The sequence below is a fragment of the Hydra viridissima genome, unplaced genomic scaffold, assembly GCF_058129835.1.
Source record: "Hydra viridissima isolate aposymbiotic clone 2 unplaced genomic scaffold, HvirCarnegie_v1 scaffold_14, whole genome shotgun sequence".
Lineage (NCBI taxonomy): Eukaryota > Metazoa > Cnidaria > Hydrozoa > Anthoathecata > Hydridae > Hydra > Hydra viridissima.
Window position 1 is genome coordinate 2,470,212 of NW_028324313.1, and position 13,723 is coordinate 2,483,934.

The window sequence follows — 13,723 nt, forward strand, 5'->3', positions numbered from 1 at the left end:
TTGGTGTCTGTGAACAATTTTCGTTCTGCTTTCAGGATCTCCGTTAAATCTCCACCGTTCCAAACCAAGAAAAGATTATTAGGTAGTCTTCCTTCTTTAGCGAAGGAACAGAACAAAAAAGACATGATTAAGGAGATAAATTCTAGAAAGAAGCTGAAACCTTTTCATACTATTTAAATCAAATATGCTTATATTTATCTATACCCTCGAAGAAAATTTTTTTTTAAGTATCTATGTTTGCCTTGCCTTCAAGACCCTTAAAGTAAGCTGTTTTGGGTCATTTTCAGGTCCTTTTTTTTCCGAATATGTACTTTGAGGACAATGAAAGAGATTTAATGATGGTGAAATTTTTTAGGAGTAAGTTTAAACATATTTGCTTCAAATCTAGAGGGTTTGATTTTTTAGATTTGAAAACTATTTTTCCTGAACATCCTAAATGTATAATCCCCCAAACTTTTTAAACTGTTATTGAAATCTCAAGTGTTACCTTTTTTTTTTTTTTTTTAATTGTTGCTAATTATTTCTTTCGTCAATCGGCATTTTGGGCAAACATTTAATGTTTACGGTAAGCGAAAGATACTATGACCCACGATGAGGAAATTAAAATATGTTTTAATTATGCGAACTTTGTTGTTACGTCATGCTAATATTAATTAACGTGCGTGTAAACTAATCTTATGTTGTTGTTTTCGTTTATTTCGCACGTGCTTCAAAAGTTTAAAAAAATGCATGAAAGTAAAAGTAAGTTTGTAAGTTTTTTTGTTAAAATAATTATAAGATTGGAAAGTAATATTAAAAAATGTTAAAGCGAGACGTCATTGACATTGACTGAGGGAAGAAAGTAAATAAAAATTAAATAAAAATTAATTAACTTTTTTGTTATTCACATTGCTAATCTGTTCTTAAAATATTAATCCTGCTGCTACTTGCCTTTTTATTTACAAAAGATAAAAAGGAAGTTTAACTTGCTATTGTATATCTTTATACTTAGTTTATTGCTAAATATTTGCTTAATTATATTTTTGAATTCATTTATTATTAGTATTTTCATGGTACAATATAATGGTATTACACATAGTACTACTTATTGTACAATGTAATATATCAATTTCAATATATTTTACTAATATACCATGGTATATAAATAAATTTAAATTGATAATTATATTGTTTGGTATAATGTCATTTGATACTGTTTATTGGTATTATTTAACAATATTTTTAATGGTTTATTGTTATTATTTAATATTATTTTTATATTAAATATATATACTGTATTATTCACTACAGTTCATTTTTATACAACCATAACGTTTATAAGCATATGCAGGCTCAGATTTTGATTTTAAAATAAGCATATTTAAGCATATTCTTGAACCATTTAAATGATTAACAAAAAATAAATTTAAATTTAAAAAATATGTTTTTTTAAATTTAACTATTTAAATCAACAAAATAAAACTTGTACATTTTTATGTTTTACAAAGCAACGACTTCATGAATTTCTAATTTAAATATAGCTTAAGTTTGGTTTGACTTTTTTTTTCCTTTTGTGAGTTAGAAGATGTTAATAACAGGAATTTTTTTATAGCTAAAAGAAAAAGTCATATATTTTTTTATGAAGATGAAAATGAGGCCTTGTGTTACATAAAACAACACGAACTAGAACGCACTGTTCGCTTTGTAGCATGGTTTACACCCAAGGGATTTGGTAACACAGGTTTGAACCTTTTTTTGATTTATTTAATATCAACTTTATGATGCAAATGTTTGAGTTGTCATAAAATTCTTTAACACAAACTTTTGAAAATAATTGAAAATAGTTGGAAAGGTAAATGAAATACATTATAAATTGAAAGTTTATAATGTATTTCATTAAGAAGAGCAAACGCAGTGATGAATTAAAAACTTTAAATGCCTTTTTCTCAGCTTTAAAATAATGTCTCTTACAATTACAATTAAGTTACAATTATTTTGCAGTTATTAATCTTGCTTCTCCTTAGGTAAGAAATTTTTTTAATTTAATTAAATAGTTCATGGCAGACTTCAGATTTCAACCTCAGAATTCAAACATCTTTTTTAAATTTTCTATAAATCAGAATTACTTTCTTTGATGTAAAAAATATGATGTAAATGAAAAAAGTGGCTTCAAAATATAATATTCCAATACATGCTAGTAAAAGTTATACTATAAGCTACTGCTCTAAATCGAACATTTACAGCAGTAGCTTATAGTAGCAACAATGCAATGACATTTAAATATTGTTAATATTTAAATGTCATTGTATTGTCAAACTTTATTTCAATTTCTTTGTATATGGTTCTTTGTAAAATGGTTCTACTTTACTAGAATTTACGAAGTGAATGTTTGAGTTATTAAGTGTTTACTGTAAATCCAATGTTTCTAATTGAAGTTTGGTTAACTTATTGTATCATTTTTTGTATAAGCGCTTTCAGTGTAAAGCAGACCGTGTCACATTTAGATGTACATAGTGAAAATCACAAAGTTTTATGGGAAAATGAAGGATTTTATGCAGACGTGTCTTTCATAGTTTTAGCACTGAAAGTTTTGGATTGTTCACATGGAACAGATCGCAATAATGCAAGAAAGAAAGCATACAAGATTAAAACAAAAGCAAAGGTAAACTCCATTGTTTATAACATGAATTCATAGTTTTAATAAAAAATATTTACCTTACTAAAGTATTGCTTGAATAATTTTAGAAAACTGAACACTCTTTTCAAAAAAGTTATTTTAGTGTGCAAGATACAAAAAAATTCCAATGTCCAGCACAAGTTTCTATGAAGGAAATTATACATTTCAAAGATTATAAGGTAATTTCTAAACAATTTACTCTAATTAATATAAATTTTTACTACTGTCAGCATGAAACAAGCATTATTTATGAATAATACTTATTCTATTTCATTTGTGCATTTGTACATCCATGTAGCAGGCATTAAAGCCCACAATTTTTGCCTTTCTCAATCTCTAACTCAAATAGTCAACTTTCCAACTCGTTTTCCAGACAACCCGAATCATCTTCCTTCTCTACTTGACTTATGTTATGTTTCTGATCCTAGTCAGTGCTCAGTTTCTCCTCACTCACCCTTAGGTGCTTCTGATCACTGTTTGATCTCTTTAAATCTATTATCTCATTCTTCTTCATCATCTAAATCCCCCTATCATCGCACCCTGTTGACAAATGTGCTTCTTACATAACTTCGTGGATTCAGGCTGGCATGGAATCTTTTATTCCCAATCAACAATTCCAAGTCAAACCTCACTCTTCTCCTTGGTTTTCCTCACATTGTGCTGCTACAATTGCCAACCGAAATCATTACTTCCATATCTATCAGCAAAGCAATTCTCCAGAAAACAGACGTCTGTTTTTTACTGCTAGAAACCATTGTAAAAAGGTTTTGTCTAACGCCAAAGCCTGCTATTCTCAGGTCATGAAATCTCGTATTTCATCACAAAAATTAGGCTCTTGTGACTTCTGGAGAATCTTTATTAGTATCAATAATAAGGGCAAATCTGTAGTTCCACCTCTTTTGTATGGTTCAGATTTTGTCACCTCACCTAAAGACAAAGCTGAATTGTTTGCTAAGAATTTTTCATCAATATTGACTTGATTCCACTAGTTACATTCTACCTGATATAGCCATCAAACTGGTTGATCCATTGCTTGGCATTCATATCACTCCAGCTTCTGTATCTAAAGTGATTTCCTGCTTAGACTCTTCTACTGCTTGTGGCCCGGAAAACATACCTGTTATAGTCTTGCAGAAGTGTTCTCCGGAGATGTCATTGATACTTTGAAAACTATTTAACAAGTGCTTATCAGAGTCTTGTTTTCCAGCCTGCTTGAAAGCAACATTTGTTATCCCTATTTTCAAAAATTCTGGAGAGCGATCTGATTTGTCCAACAACCGTCCATTAGTCTTCTTCCTATCATAAGCAAAGTTTTTGAATCTTTAATTAACAAACACTTAATCTCTCGACTTGAATCTAATAACTTACTTTCTGATCACCAATATGAATTTCGATCTTCTTGTTCAGTTACAATTACAGGTGATTTGCTAACAGTAATAACCGATAGGTTTTATCGGGCATTAGATAAAGGTGGAGAGGTTAAGGCCGTTGCTCTTGACATTTCTAAAGCATTGGCATGCTGGTCTTCTCCATAAGCTTTCTTCTTACAGTGTGTCTGGTGACATCTTTAAGATTATTGAATCCTTCCTTTCCAATCGTAGTATAAAAGTTGTCCTCGATGGACAGCACTCTTCTTCTTATTCTGTAACTTCAGGGGTTCCTCAAGGTTCAATCCTTGGCCCTATACTCTTTTTAATTTACATTAACGAACTTCCAGACATTCTCATATCTAAGGTAGCATTGTTTACTGATGATACTACTATTTATTCTTGTCATGATAAGAAGCCAACACTCTCTGATTGCTTGGAGGGGGCATTTGAGCTTGAAAAGGATCTCACTTCTTCTCCAGCATGGGGCTCACAGTGGCTGGTGAACTTTAATTCAGATAAAACTCTGTTTTTTTTAGCCAATCGTTATCTTAATAATTTAGATCTTCCTATATTTATGAACAGTAATGTACTCGATGAGTCATCTACCCTTTTCTTGAAACAATATCCAAGATTTTTTTATATGAATGAAAGAGCAAGTTGTTCAAATTTAAATTAGTTAATTTAATATTTATTTTTTGCTTTTATTTGGATGAATAAAGACATTACTGAATTTAATAATACTAATTTATCCAATCTAGGGTTTATATTGATGCTTTATAAAATCCTTCTAAACCAAATATTTTTATTATGTCTTTGTACAGTCGCTCTTATGTCTCGTCTAATCTGTTTTAACTAAATTTTGAATTAAAAAAAAATGAGTCTCTATAAAACCAAAGATTCAAATGCAGGAACTTCATAAAGTTACCCCGGAGTTTCCCAAACATAATGTAGAAATTAAAATAGATTAGACGCAACAAAAGAGTGGATGTATTAATTTTTGATGACAATATTTTTTTTACTAGAGTATGACAGTTGATTCTACTTTTTATACTTGGGTTAGCAATGTATATAAAAGTGGATTTAAATGCTTTATTGGTTGAAGATGCTGGTTTCAGAGGTGGTATTACTGTTTTTGACAACGTTTTACTTTTTTGATCTGCAGTATCCAGACGAATTGCGAGTAGTGTTTTCGTTACTTGAAAAAGTTTGTGGCATTCCAAAAACAATTAATAGTTCAATCGCAAATGATTTTTTTAGACAACTGAACATTTAGTTAAATTTATAAATAATCAAGATGCAATATAGTTTTTTTTTTTGATAGCATTTTTAGTTTTCTATGGGGTTTTATTTGATTTTGACTTATTTTTATTTTGATAAATTATCTGGGTTATGTAATAAAAAATAAAAAAGTTAAATATTTTTAGTAAAAAGTATAATCATTCATTTTATAAAATTTGTGTTTTTTTTTAATTTTAGTTTCTTTCTTTCTTTTAGGATAACAACTAAAAAAATATAAAGTTCCATTTTTCAAGTTTTAACTGATCACTCTTTATATTATGCATCTTTTGTTGTGGTGGTTTATATTTTATTGATAGTTAATACTAGGGGTGTCCCGGATAGCTTGTTTTAAATATCCGGCCGGATACCGGATAACCGGATATCTTAAAATTATCCGGCCGGATAATTTTTATTTACAAAACCTTTAACAGGTATTTTTTTAAGCCAATTATTCCAAAATATCATAACAGTAAAGATTCTAAAATGACAAGTTTTGTTTGGAAGCTTTTTAAAATAAATGATCCTTCTGAATCGATAGCAATTTGCATTCCATGTGGAAAGCAGATAAGCAGGGGATCTAATAATTCTGGTCAAAAATCGTTTTCTACAACTCCACTGCACAATCATGCCAAAAAGTTTCATTTAAAACTGTATGAAGAGGAAAGAGAAAATAATATTGAACCTTCAGCATCTTCAGTTCCACAAGAACGTTCAAAAGGTAGCATGCTAATTTTAAAGAAAATGTGTGAAATGAAAAAACAAATGTCTATTGAAGATAGTATTTCATCAAAAAAGATATGGGATATTAATAATGAAAAGTCAAAGCAAATACATAAAAAAATAGCCATGATGATCGCTTTAGATAACCAACCATTCAGTATTACTGAAGATGATGGATTTATTGGTTTAATGGCTCATTTACAGCCTAGGTATTTAATCCCAAGCAGACATTTTTTTTCAGAGAATGCTCTTCCTCAATTGTATGATGATATAAAGAAGAAAGTTTTTAATGAAATTACAAAAACACAGTCCATAAGTTTCACTTCTGATATTTGGACTTGTTCCTCATCTAATGAAACATTTATTTCTTTATCAGGACACTGGATAAAAAATACTTTTGAACGCAAACATGCTGTACTCTATGCTTCACATTTTCCAGAATCTCACACAGGAATAATTATAGCTGGGAAATCCATCAATATGTTAGAAAGCTGGGAAATTAATTCAAAAAGAAGACATCTTTTAGTTAAAGATGGTGCTGCAAACATGTCTCTAGGAAGTAAACTTGCTCAAATAACATCAGTTCATTGCACAATTCATTTATTACAGCTTGTGATTAAGGATGCAGTTTTATCCCAAAGATTAGTAATAGATTTGTTAGCTAAAGCACGTAGGATAGCAGGCCATTTTAATCATTCATCAAAGGCATGTACAGAATTTAAGTTATTACAACAACAACAAAATGAAACACCTCTACTTTTAGTGCATGATGTCCCCACTCGTTGGAATAGTGCATACTTAATGTTAGAACGACTTCAGAAACTTAAAAGAGCAGTTCAAATATATTTAGCTGATCATAATGAGCTGCCAACATTCACATCAAATGATTGGAAATTCATTGAAAGTCTATTGCATATTTTGAAACCTTTTTATGAACTTACTAAGTTTATGAGTTCTGATGTTTGTAGTTTGTCAACAGTTGTTCCAAATATATGTACTTTACAAAGATTTTTATCAAAAGTTGATCAAAAAGATGATACAGTTCAAATAACAAAACATCTTTTAGCATCTTTAAATAAGAGATTCTTTTCTCAAGATAATCTAGATATTACAAATGATGAGAGATATGTTTTATCCACCATTACTGATCCTCGCTACAAGCACAAATTTCTTCCTATTGATAAAAGAGAGCAAGCAAGATCAATGCTATTAGAGGCTGTAGTGAAAAATCAACGAAATAAAAATGAACTTTCACCAGAAGTTATTAATATTGCTACTTGTTCCAATAATTTAACACCAAGCGCCAAAAAAAAGAAAGTTGATTTGACAGAAAATGATTTTGATTCTTGCTTTTCAGAACTTGCGGAATATGAAGGAAATGGAGGTAAGAACTTTTTTCTGTTTGTAAGAAATTTTACAACAAACTTGTCGTTTAATAGTACTTAAAAACTAAATAAGAATATCAATTATTATTATTATTATTATCAAAAACTAAATAAGAATATCAATTTTTATTATTATTATTATTATCAAAATTCATTTAATTATTGTTTTATTATAACATATTACTGTATATTATCGACAACAGATGTTAGTGTTATATTTATTTAATACTTCTAAAAGTTATGAAAATTGCTTTGCCAATTTTATCTTATTTCATAAAATATACTTACAAAATTCCTATTTTGTAATTTCATTTGTAATTATTTTTCAGAAAATGATGGTCATATAAATTCAGATCAAGTCTCTCTTGTACAAGTTGCTCAAGAAGTTGATGTTTTCTTTAATCAATCTATTATAGATAAAAACAATGATGCTTTAAATTATTTGAAATATGAAGAAAAGTTTCCACTGCTAAAAGATTTAGCCCTTAAATTATTAGCACCACCAGCATCTTCTGTATTTTCAGAGAGATTGTTTTCTGAATATGGAAATATTTATGAGAAAAAGCGATCAAGGCTGTTACCTCAACGCGGAGAAATGTTGTTGTTTATACATCATAATGCAAATAAATTTACAAATGAGTGATAAAATTGTAGTTCTTGTGTACAGTTAGTTCTTAATTCAATTTGAATGATATTTTATTGAATCATTTTTTTAATTTCATTTAGAATAATTAATTATTAGATTATTCAAAAAGATGAACACATTAAAGTTTGTGTTCTAGGTTCTGTCATTCTGTCAATTACCAAAGGATTTGATCATGGTTAAATTGTGTATCTTTAAGACTGCAGCAATAGCTTATATAATTTTTTTTCTTATTATTTATAAACATGAAGTATCCGGTATAACCAACCGCATAATTTTATTATCCGGCCGGATACCGGATACCGGATAATATACAAATCCGGCCCGGATATCCGGCCGGATAACCTATCCGGGACACCCCTAGTTAATACATGCATTTTCTTGATGCTATATATCTATATTTTGATTGCGTTTGCACTTGTACTTTATACGAGAATTAAAATATATATTAGTACATTAAGTAAACGTACAATAGTAGTTATATAATAAAGTAAGGAAGTTTTACTCAATCCGCTGTCTTAAAATAAAGAAATACTCTCTATTATTCTTACAGGTATTTAATATTTTATTTCTTTATTAGAGGTAAGAGTCAGACATTCTTATTTTCTCTAGTAAAAGTATAAAAAATTAATAATTGTATGTTTGATGTTAGCTATAGGTGTCAACACCTCTGGACCAACCAATACCAAACTTGGCACAGGCACTAAGTAGGCCTGAGCGGTGGTTTTGACCAGGTTTGGGCCACCAGCGGCCCCTCCTAACCCTGAGAAACCCGCGCGAAGCGCCGGGTAATCCAGCTTGATTATATTAAGAAAATTATTACCTATTAATTTCCTTGTTTTAAGGCAAGAATTTTGCTTAAAAATTCGTTCCTTATTTTAAAGGATACTTTTCTAATGTCATATTTCAACTGGGCAAATAATCAACAAATTTTAAAACAACACATGTTAACTTTTTTTTTCTTAATTCAAACACTTAATATTATACTGATTATAAAAAATAATAACGTAAGATGGTAGCTGCTGCTATGGTAACCGATGAAAATAGCTGAAAAATACCAAAAAAAACTGGGTTTACTCTGTAAAAAAGGAAGGAAGAATTAGTAAAGAAGTGACAATGTAACTTAGCAAAACTGTTCTAAATGTGTAAATTTTTAAAAAAAGTATATATGATGAGTCTTAATAGATGAAACACAGTGTAAAGGGAAAAGAAATTGTTAAATGATTTTCTACTAATTTATCAATAACTTTTATTAATAATATTTTTATTTTATTAAAATTTTTTTTTATCTAAAAAAATAATTTTTTAATATAGTTGTTTACGCGTTTTGTTGTTTCATTTATATAAACGCAATTTAACGTTCATTTAACCACCACCCATATTTAAGGTAAATATGTTGTTGTTATTAGTTTCTTGTTTGCGCCTTGATTGTCGCAAAAATTCACGCAACGTTAATTAAAATTAGCATGACGTAACAACAAAGTTCGCATAATTAAAACATATTTTAATTTCCTCATCGTGGGTCATAGTATCTTTCGCTTACCAATGTTTACTTCTTAACTGAAATGCGTTGAGTTCTTAACTTAGCTGCAGCAAATATCTAACTTCTCCAAGAATACTAAATACAAACAAGAGTAGAAAATAATTATTCAAGAATACTCGTCTTGCATGAAGAATTTTTGCACCACCACCACCCTCCCCCCTCCCCCCCCCCCCCCATTTTTTTTTATAGTTGTTATAGAGAATTTTATGCTGATTAGGAATCCTATAAAAACATAGGTTTTAAAATCAATGAAAAGTGCTCTAACCTGAAGTTGAAAGTACAAAAATATACGACAAGTCCCTAATACTCACCATCTTTATATCAGAATTTATAACATTTAATTTAATTTGAATCTTAAAAAATATATTCTGTAAAATTTTTTATAAAATACATTCTACGAAACTTCACAATAATATGTATTCTCATTGCTGAGTCATCGTACTTTTGCTATATATTGTATTTTTGCTATGATTGAAATAGTGGCAGATGATTGAAATCAACTACAAGTTTTAACAGCAAACTACCTGCTTCTTAATGAAGGTTGCGTTAAATGTATCAAATATTTTGAGTAATGTGATTATTGTTTTATTGCTTTTTCTGTAATAACTGTTATTTTGAGAAGTTCTACTTTTTTGAAGTATTTCCATGGTTCAGAATTAAAGGTTTCTTGGCGTCCTATTTATACACATAATTTATTATGTTGCAGAAAATTTTTACCCTTTACACACAGCATTACTATAATAACTTAAGCTCTTAAAATGCCTAATAATTTATTTCTTTTCCTGTTTTTTTCAACAATAAACAGCTAAATTTTAAGTTTATGACAGTGCTGAACTATGACAGAAACAAAAGAAGAGGTTGCTGCACCACCAGACTCTTATGATTACAAGCGTTTACACAGCTATCCTTTACTAAGGGTAGGTATACATTCAAATAAATGTAAAAGTTCAGTCCTTTTTAAAAGTTTTCATTAGTTCTTATCAAAGTATTTAAATTTTTACTGTTAGTTTATTTCTTATCAAAGCACTCAGATATGAATGAAGAAATGCGAGCTGAAGCAATGGAGTTGTGTGTTACAGCCTGTGAAAAATTCCAAAATAATAATGAGGTATTGCAATAGTAGTTGATCTTTTACTTTAAAATTTCTATTCACATAAATCTTAAACAGGAAGTTGTTCTGAAGTATGTGGTTTAGTACTTACACAAAGTATAAAATTTTCTATGGAAATACTTCAAATCTATATTCTAGGTTTCCAAGAAAATGGTTTGATTCATTTAACAAAATTGAATAAAAGTTTTCTTTATAAGTAATTGCTTATTATGAATATAAATGATACATGATAAAATGATTGCATTTATATTACTATATCAGATTTTTTATAATTATTACAATAAACATCGCTTTACTCATTTACTTACTACATTTTTGTTGCTTATTAAAAAGAAACCTAACCTTAAAATCTGATCATTGAATATACACAAAATAAAAATTTTCTACTTCTTACCTCTTATTTAGAAAACAAATTTTTGATTAATGTTATAGAGATTCTTTTAGACATGATTATAATTCTTACTTTAAGGGTGTTGAAAAAATGTTGTGAAAGATAAATTTGCATGTTTTTGTTAGATAATAAAAATCTTTGGAATTACAATATTTTAATATTTTATTTTAAATCTTGTAAAATATTACAGGCTGCTGCTAAAATGATTAAAGAGAGTCTTGATAAGAAGTTTGGGGCATCTTGGCATTGTGTTGTTGGAGAGAGTTATGGGTATGAAATAACCCATGAGCTTAAAAATCTGTTGTACTTATTTTTTGCAGGGTCGACTGCTATAACACTGTGGAAATGTTCTTAAATTTTATTTGAATAGTTTCTGTACATAGAGTTTGATAATTTTGAGTTTAATTGATTTAAACATATTTATTTTAAAGTTATAGATGTTTATATTTCAAAGAAAATGTTAGATATTTTTTAAGCTATTTTTACACAAAAACATGTTGTAGATTTTTCTTATTGGATTTTTTTCCTTTTTGATTCTTTAAAAGTTAATCTTCATCATTTTATTTTAACATAAAAAATTATTTGCCCCAATAAAAATTTTTTAACTCATAATAACAGTTATCACTTGTTGCAAAATCTTCCATTATCTTTGCTCAAGATTTTATCTGTTTAAGAATTTTTTCGTGATAAAGTATCAACTTGTTATATAAATTCAGTGAATTGTTGCAGTCACCAAACTCTGATTGATCATTTACTTCAGTGTTTTTTTTACCTGAATAAAACACCAATTGTATTTTGCAATCTATGCATTAGTCATGACTAAACTTGTATAATTTGAAATTAGATTTTAAAGTTTTGCAATCAGTGCTGTCTCATCGCAAATGTGTCTGAAATGTTTTGTTTTCAAAATTTATCACATATTTTTTATTTCTCAATTTTTTGAAAAAATTTTTGAATTTCCAAAAAGTCATAATAGTTTAGAAAAAGATAGATTCCCCATAATTTGAATGAAGCCATCACTCCCGATGATCTTAAGGCGCTCCTGAAAAAATTCCTTTTACGTGGTTCGTGTTCTCAAATGTTATATCTATGCTTTTATAAACTATGCACCTATGCAATTTAAATAATTGTTTAAATACTAGATACCTAGTTATCTAAATAAATTATGAATATTTTTTCAGTAAAATGCCACTCAAGTACGCTTGAAAAACAAGATGCATGTTATCAGAGCAAATTTAACATTGTAATAAGGTACAAGAAATCTATCTGTTACAATCAACATTGTAATAAGGTACAAGAAATCTATCAAAGATATTGCTAAAGCCAAGAACATAATTGGTATATGACTTAATATAACAGACATAGAATATACAAAGACTCCTCGACATTAGCAGAGATAAATTATGATTTCTTTTTTTCTTTTTTTTTTAGTCACTTTTAAGTACACAAACTGGCAGATATTTACAATTCAGCAAAAAAAAACTCCTACTAGCACATTTAACTAAAGGTAGTAAGATCAAATATGGTCTTTTAAAAAAGTTCGAAAACTTTCCTTTAATATATATATATATATATATATATATATATATATATATATATATATGTATGTATGTATATACATAGGCGCCGAGTTCACGGGGGCAACAGGGGCAGTGACCCCCCCCCCAGAAATTTATACTAATTATATATAATCACGGATTATTACGGAGGCGAATAGATACTCTCGCCCTAATGATTATCTGTGATAATATATTATTAGTACAAGTTTCCAGGGGGGGCCACTGCCCCCGTGAACTCGGCGCCTCTATATATATATATATATATATATATATATATATATATATATATATATATATATATATATATATATATATATATAGAGTTACATATGAAATGGGAGTATCAACTGTAATGCAAACTCTTAGTTTAGTTGCTGCTAAGAAAAGAAAGCAGGTAGGACAAGCTGTATCAGAATGAGGAGAAATGTTTACATTTTGTGCTTAGTTGGAGCAACTGGCAATATATAATATAAAAGATAAAATAGTTAAATTTTAAAATAGGAATAAATAAAAAAATACTATAAACAAAAATGTATTTAAAAAAATACATAATTAAATAACTACTTAGAAATTTGGTTTTAAGAACATTTTAGTCTCTACGAACGAGAGTGTTAAAAGCGAAAATTCTAAATTATCTTACGCCGCCTAGCTGCATGTTTACCAAAACTAGAGTTATTGGTTATTTCAGCTTGTACTATATATTGCAAAACAAAGTAATTAGATAAAATAGTGTTTCATATTTACTACTAGAAATAAGTCTCAAATTAAGCCTGAATTACTCTCAAATTTTGAATAGCCTTAGCCTCTCTTCTCCCAATTCAAAATTTAAGACGCAAATTTTCTCCAGGACAATATATCTCTTGATTGATTCTATCAATTGGTCATTTAACATTACACCTGACACAGCATATTTGATTTTATGTCTGTTTTATACACAAAGTGTCGGATTTATATAAGCATTTAAAAGTTAGGTCATTGATAAAATGGGTAATTACCCAGCTAGCCAGCCCGTAAGGTACCCGGGTGGGTCCCAGCCGGGGCGCAGGACGGGGCCCGTACGGGTAATC

General features: G+C 28.8%; 3 protein-coding genes and 1 pseudogene across 7 annotated transcripts; all 4 read left to right on the forward strand.

Annotated features, from left to right (window-relative positions):
- The first annotated feature begins 622 nt into the window (after positions 1 to 622).
- Positions 623 to 5,479, forward strand: LOC149878797 (uncharacterized). Of its 4 annotated transcripts, none has more exons than XM_090072255.1 (5): positions 623 to 741; positions 1,592 to 1,720; positions 2,484 to 2,641; positions 2,725 to 2,835; positions 5,049 to 5,479. In XM_090072255.1, exons 1-5 carry the CDS (start codon positions 678 to 680, stop codon positions 5,124 to 5,126), a joined length of 540 nt encoding a protein of 179 aa, XP_089928381.1. In that variant the 5' UTR covers positions 623 to 677; the 3' UTR covers positions 5,127 to 5,479. The 4 variants fall into 4 exon arrangements, with proteins under 4 accessions (XP_089928381.1, XP_089928382.1, XP_089928383.1 ...); XM_090072256.1 differs by having other exon boundaries at positions 2,553 to 2,641; XM_090072257.1 differs by lacking the exon at positions 5,049 to 5,479 and having other exon boundaries at positions 2,751 to 2,835.
- On the forward strand, positions 2,872 to 5,059 carry LOC149878798 (uncharacterized; annotated as a pseudogene).
- A 139-nt stretch (positions 5,480 to 5,618) lies between the features above and the next one.
- LOC149878799 (zinc finger BED domain-containing protein 4-like) lies at positions 5,619 to 8,052 on the forward strand. The gene is made up of 2 exons (XM_090071228.1): positions 5,619 to 7,408; positions 7,739 to 8,052. Exons 1-2 carry the CDS (start codon positions 5,788 to 5,790, stop codon positions 8,050 to 8,052), a joined length of 1,935 nt encoding a protein of 644 aa, XP_089927354.1. The 5' UTR covers positions 5,619 to 5,787.
- Positions 8,053 to 9,998: 1,946 nt separating this feature from the next.
- Positions 9,999 to 11,961, forward strand: LOC149878800 (dynein axonemal light chain 4-like). Of its 2 annotated transcripts, none has more exons than XM_090071724.1 (3): positions 9,999 to 10,512; positions 10,620 to 10,703; positions 11,288 to 11,961. In XM_090071724.1, the coding sequence occupies exons 1-3, from the start codon at positions 10,432 to 10,434 to the stop codon at positions 11,450 to 11,452; spliced, it is 330 nt and encodes a 109-aa protein (XP_089927850.1). In that variant the 5' UTR covers positions 9,999 to 10,431; the 3' UTR covers positions 11,453 to 11,961. The 2 variants fall into 2 exon arrangements, with proteins under 2 accessions (XP_089927850.1, XP_089927851.1); XM_090071725.1 differs by having other exon boundaries at positions 10,372 to 10,512; positions 10,603 to 10,703.
- The last annotated feature ends 1,762 nt before the right edge of the window (positions 11,962 to 13,723 follow it).

Coding starts and splice junctions, on each gene's coding strand:
- LOC149878800 (XM_090071724.1), top strand. CDS start 10,432: ATGACAGAAACAAAAGAAGAGGTTGCTGCACCACCAGACTCTTATGAT. Junction 10,513..10,619: donor ACAGCTATCCTTTACTAAGG/GTAGGTATACAT, acceptor TTCTTATCAAAG/CACTCAGATATGAATGAAGA. Junction 10,704..11,287: donor AATTCCAAAATAATAATGAG/GTATTGCAATAG, acceptor AAAATATTACAG/GCTGCTGCTAAAATGATTAA.
- LOC149878799 (XM_090071228.1), top strand. CDS start 5,788: ATGACAAGTTTTGTTTGGAAGCTTTTTAAAATAAATGATCCTTCTGAA. Junction 7,409..7,738: donor GGAATATGAAGGAAATGGAG/GTAAGAACTTTT, acceptor ATTATTTTTCAG/AAAATGATGGTCATATAAAT.
- LOC149878797 (XM_090072255.1), top strand. CDS start 678: ATGTTGTTGTTTTCGTTTATTTCGCACGTGCTTCAAAAGTTTAAAAAA. Junction 742..1,591: donor AAAAATGCATGAAAGTAAAA/GTAAGTTTGTAA, acceptor ATTTTTTTATAG/CTAAAAGAAAAAGTCATATA. Junction 2,836..5,048: donor TACATTTCAAAGATTATAAG/GTAATTTCTAAA, acceptor TTTTTTTACTAG/AGTATGACAGTTGATTCTAC.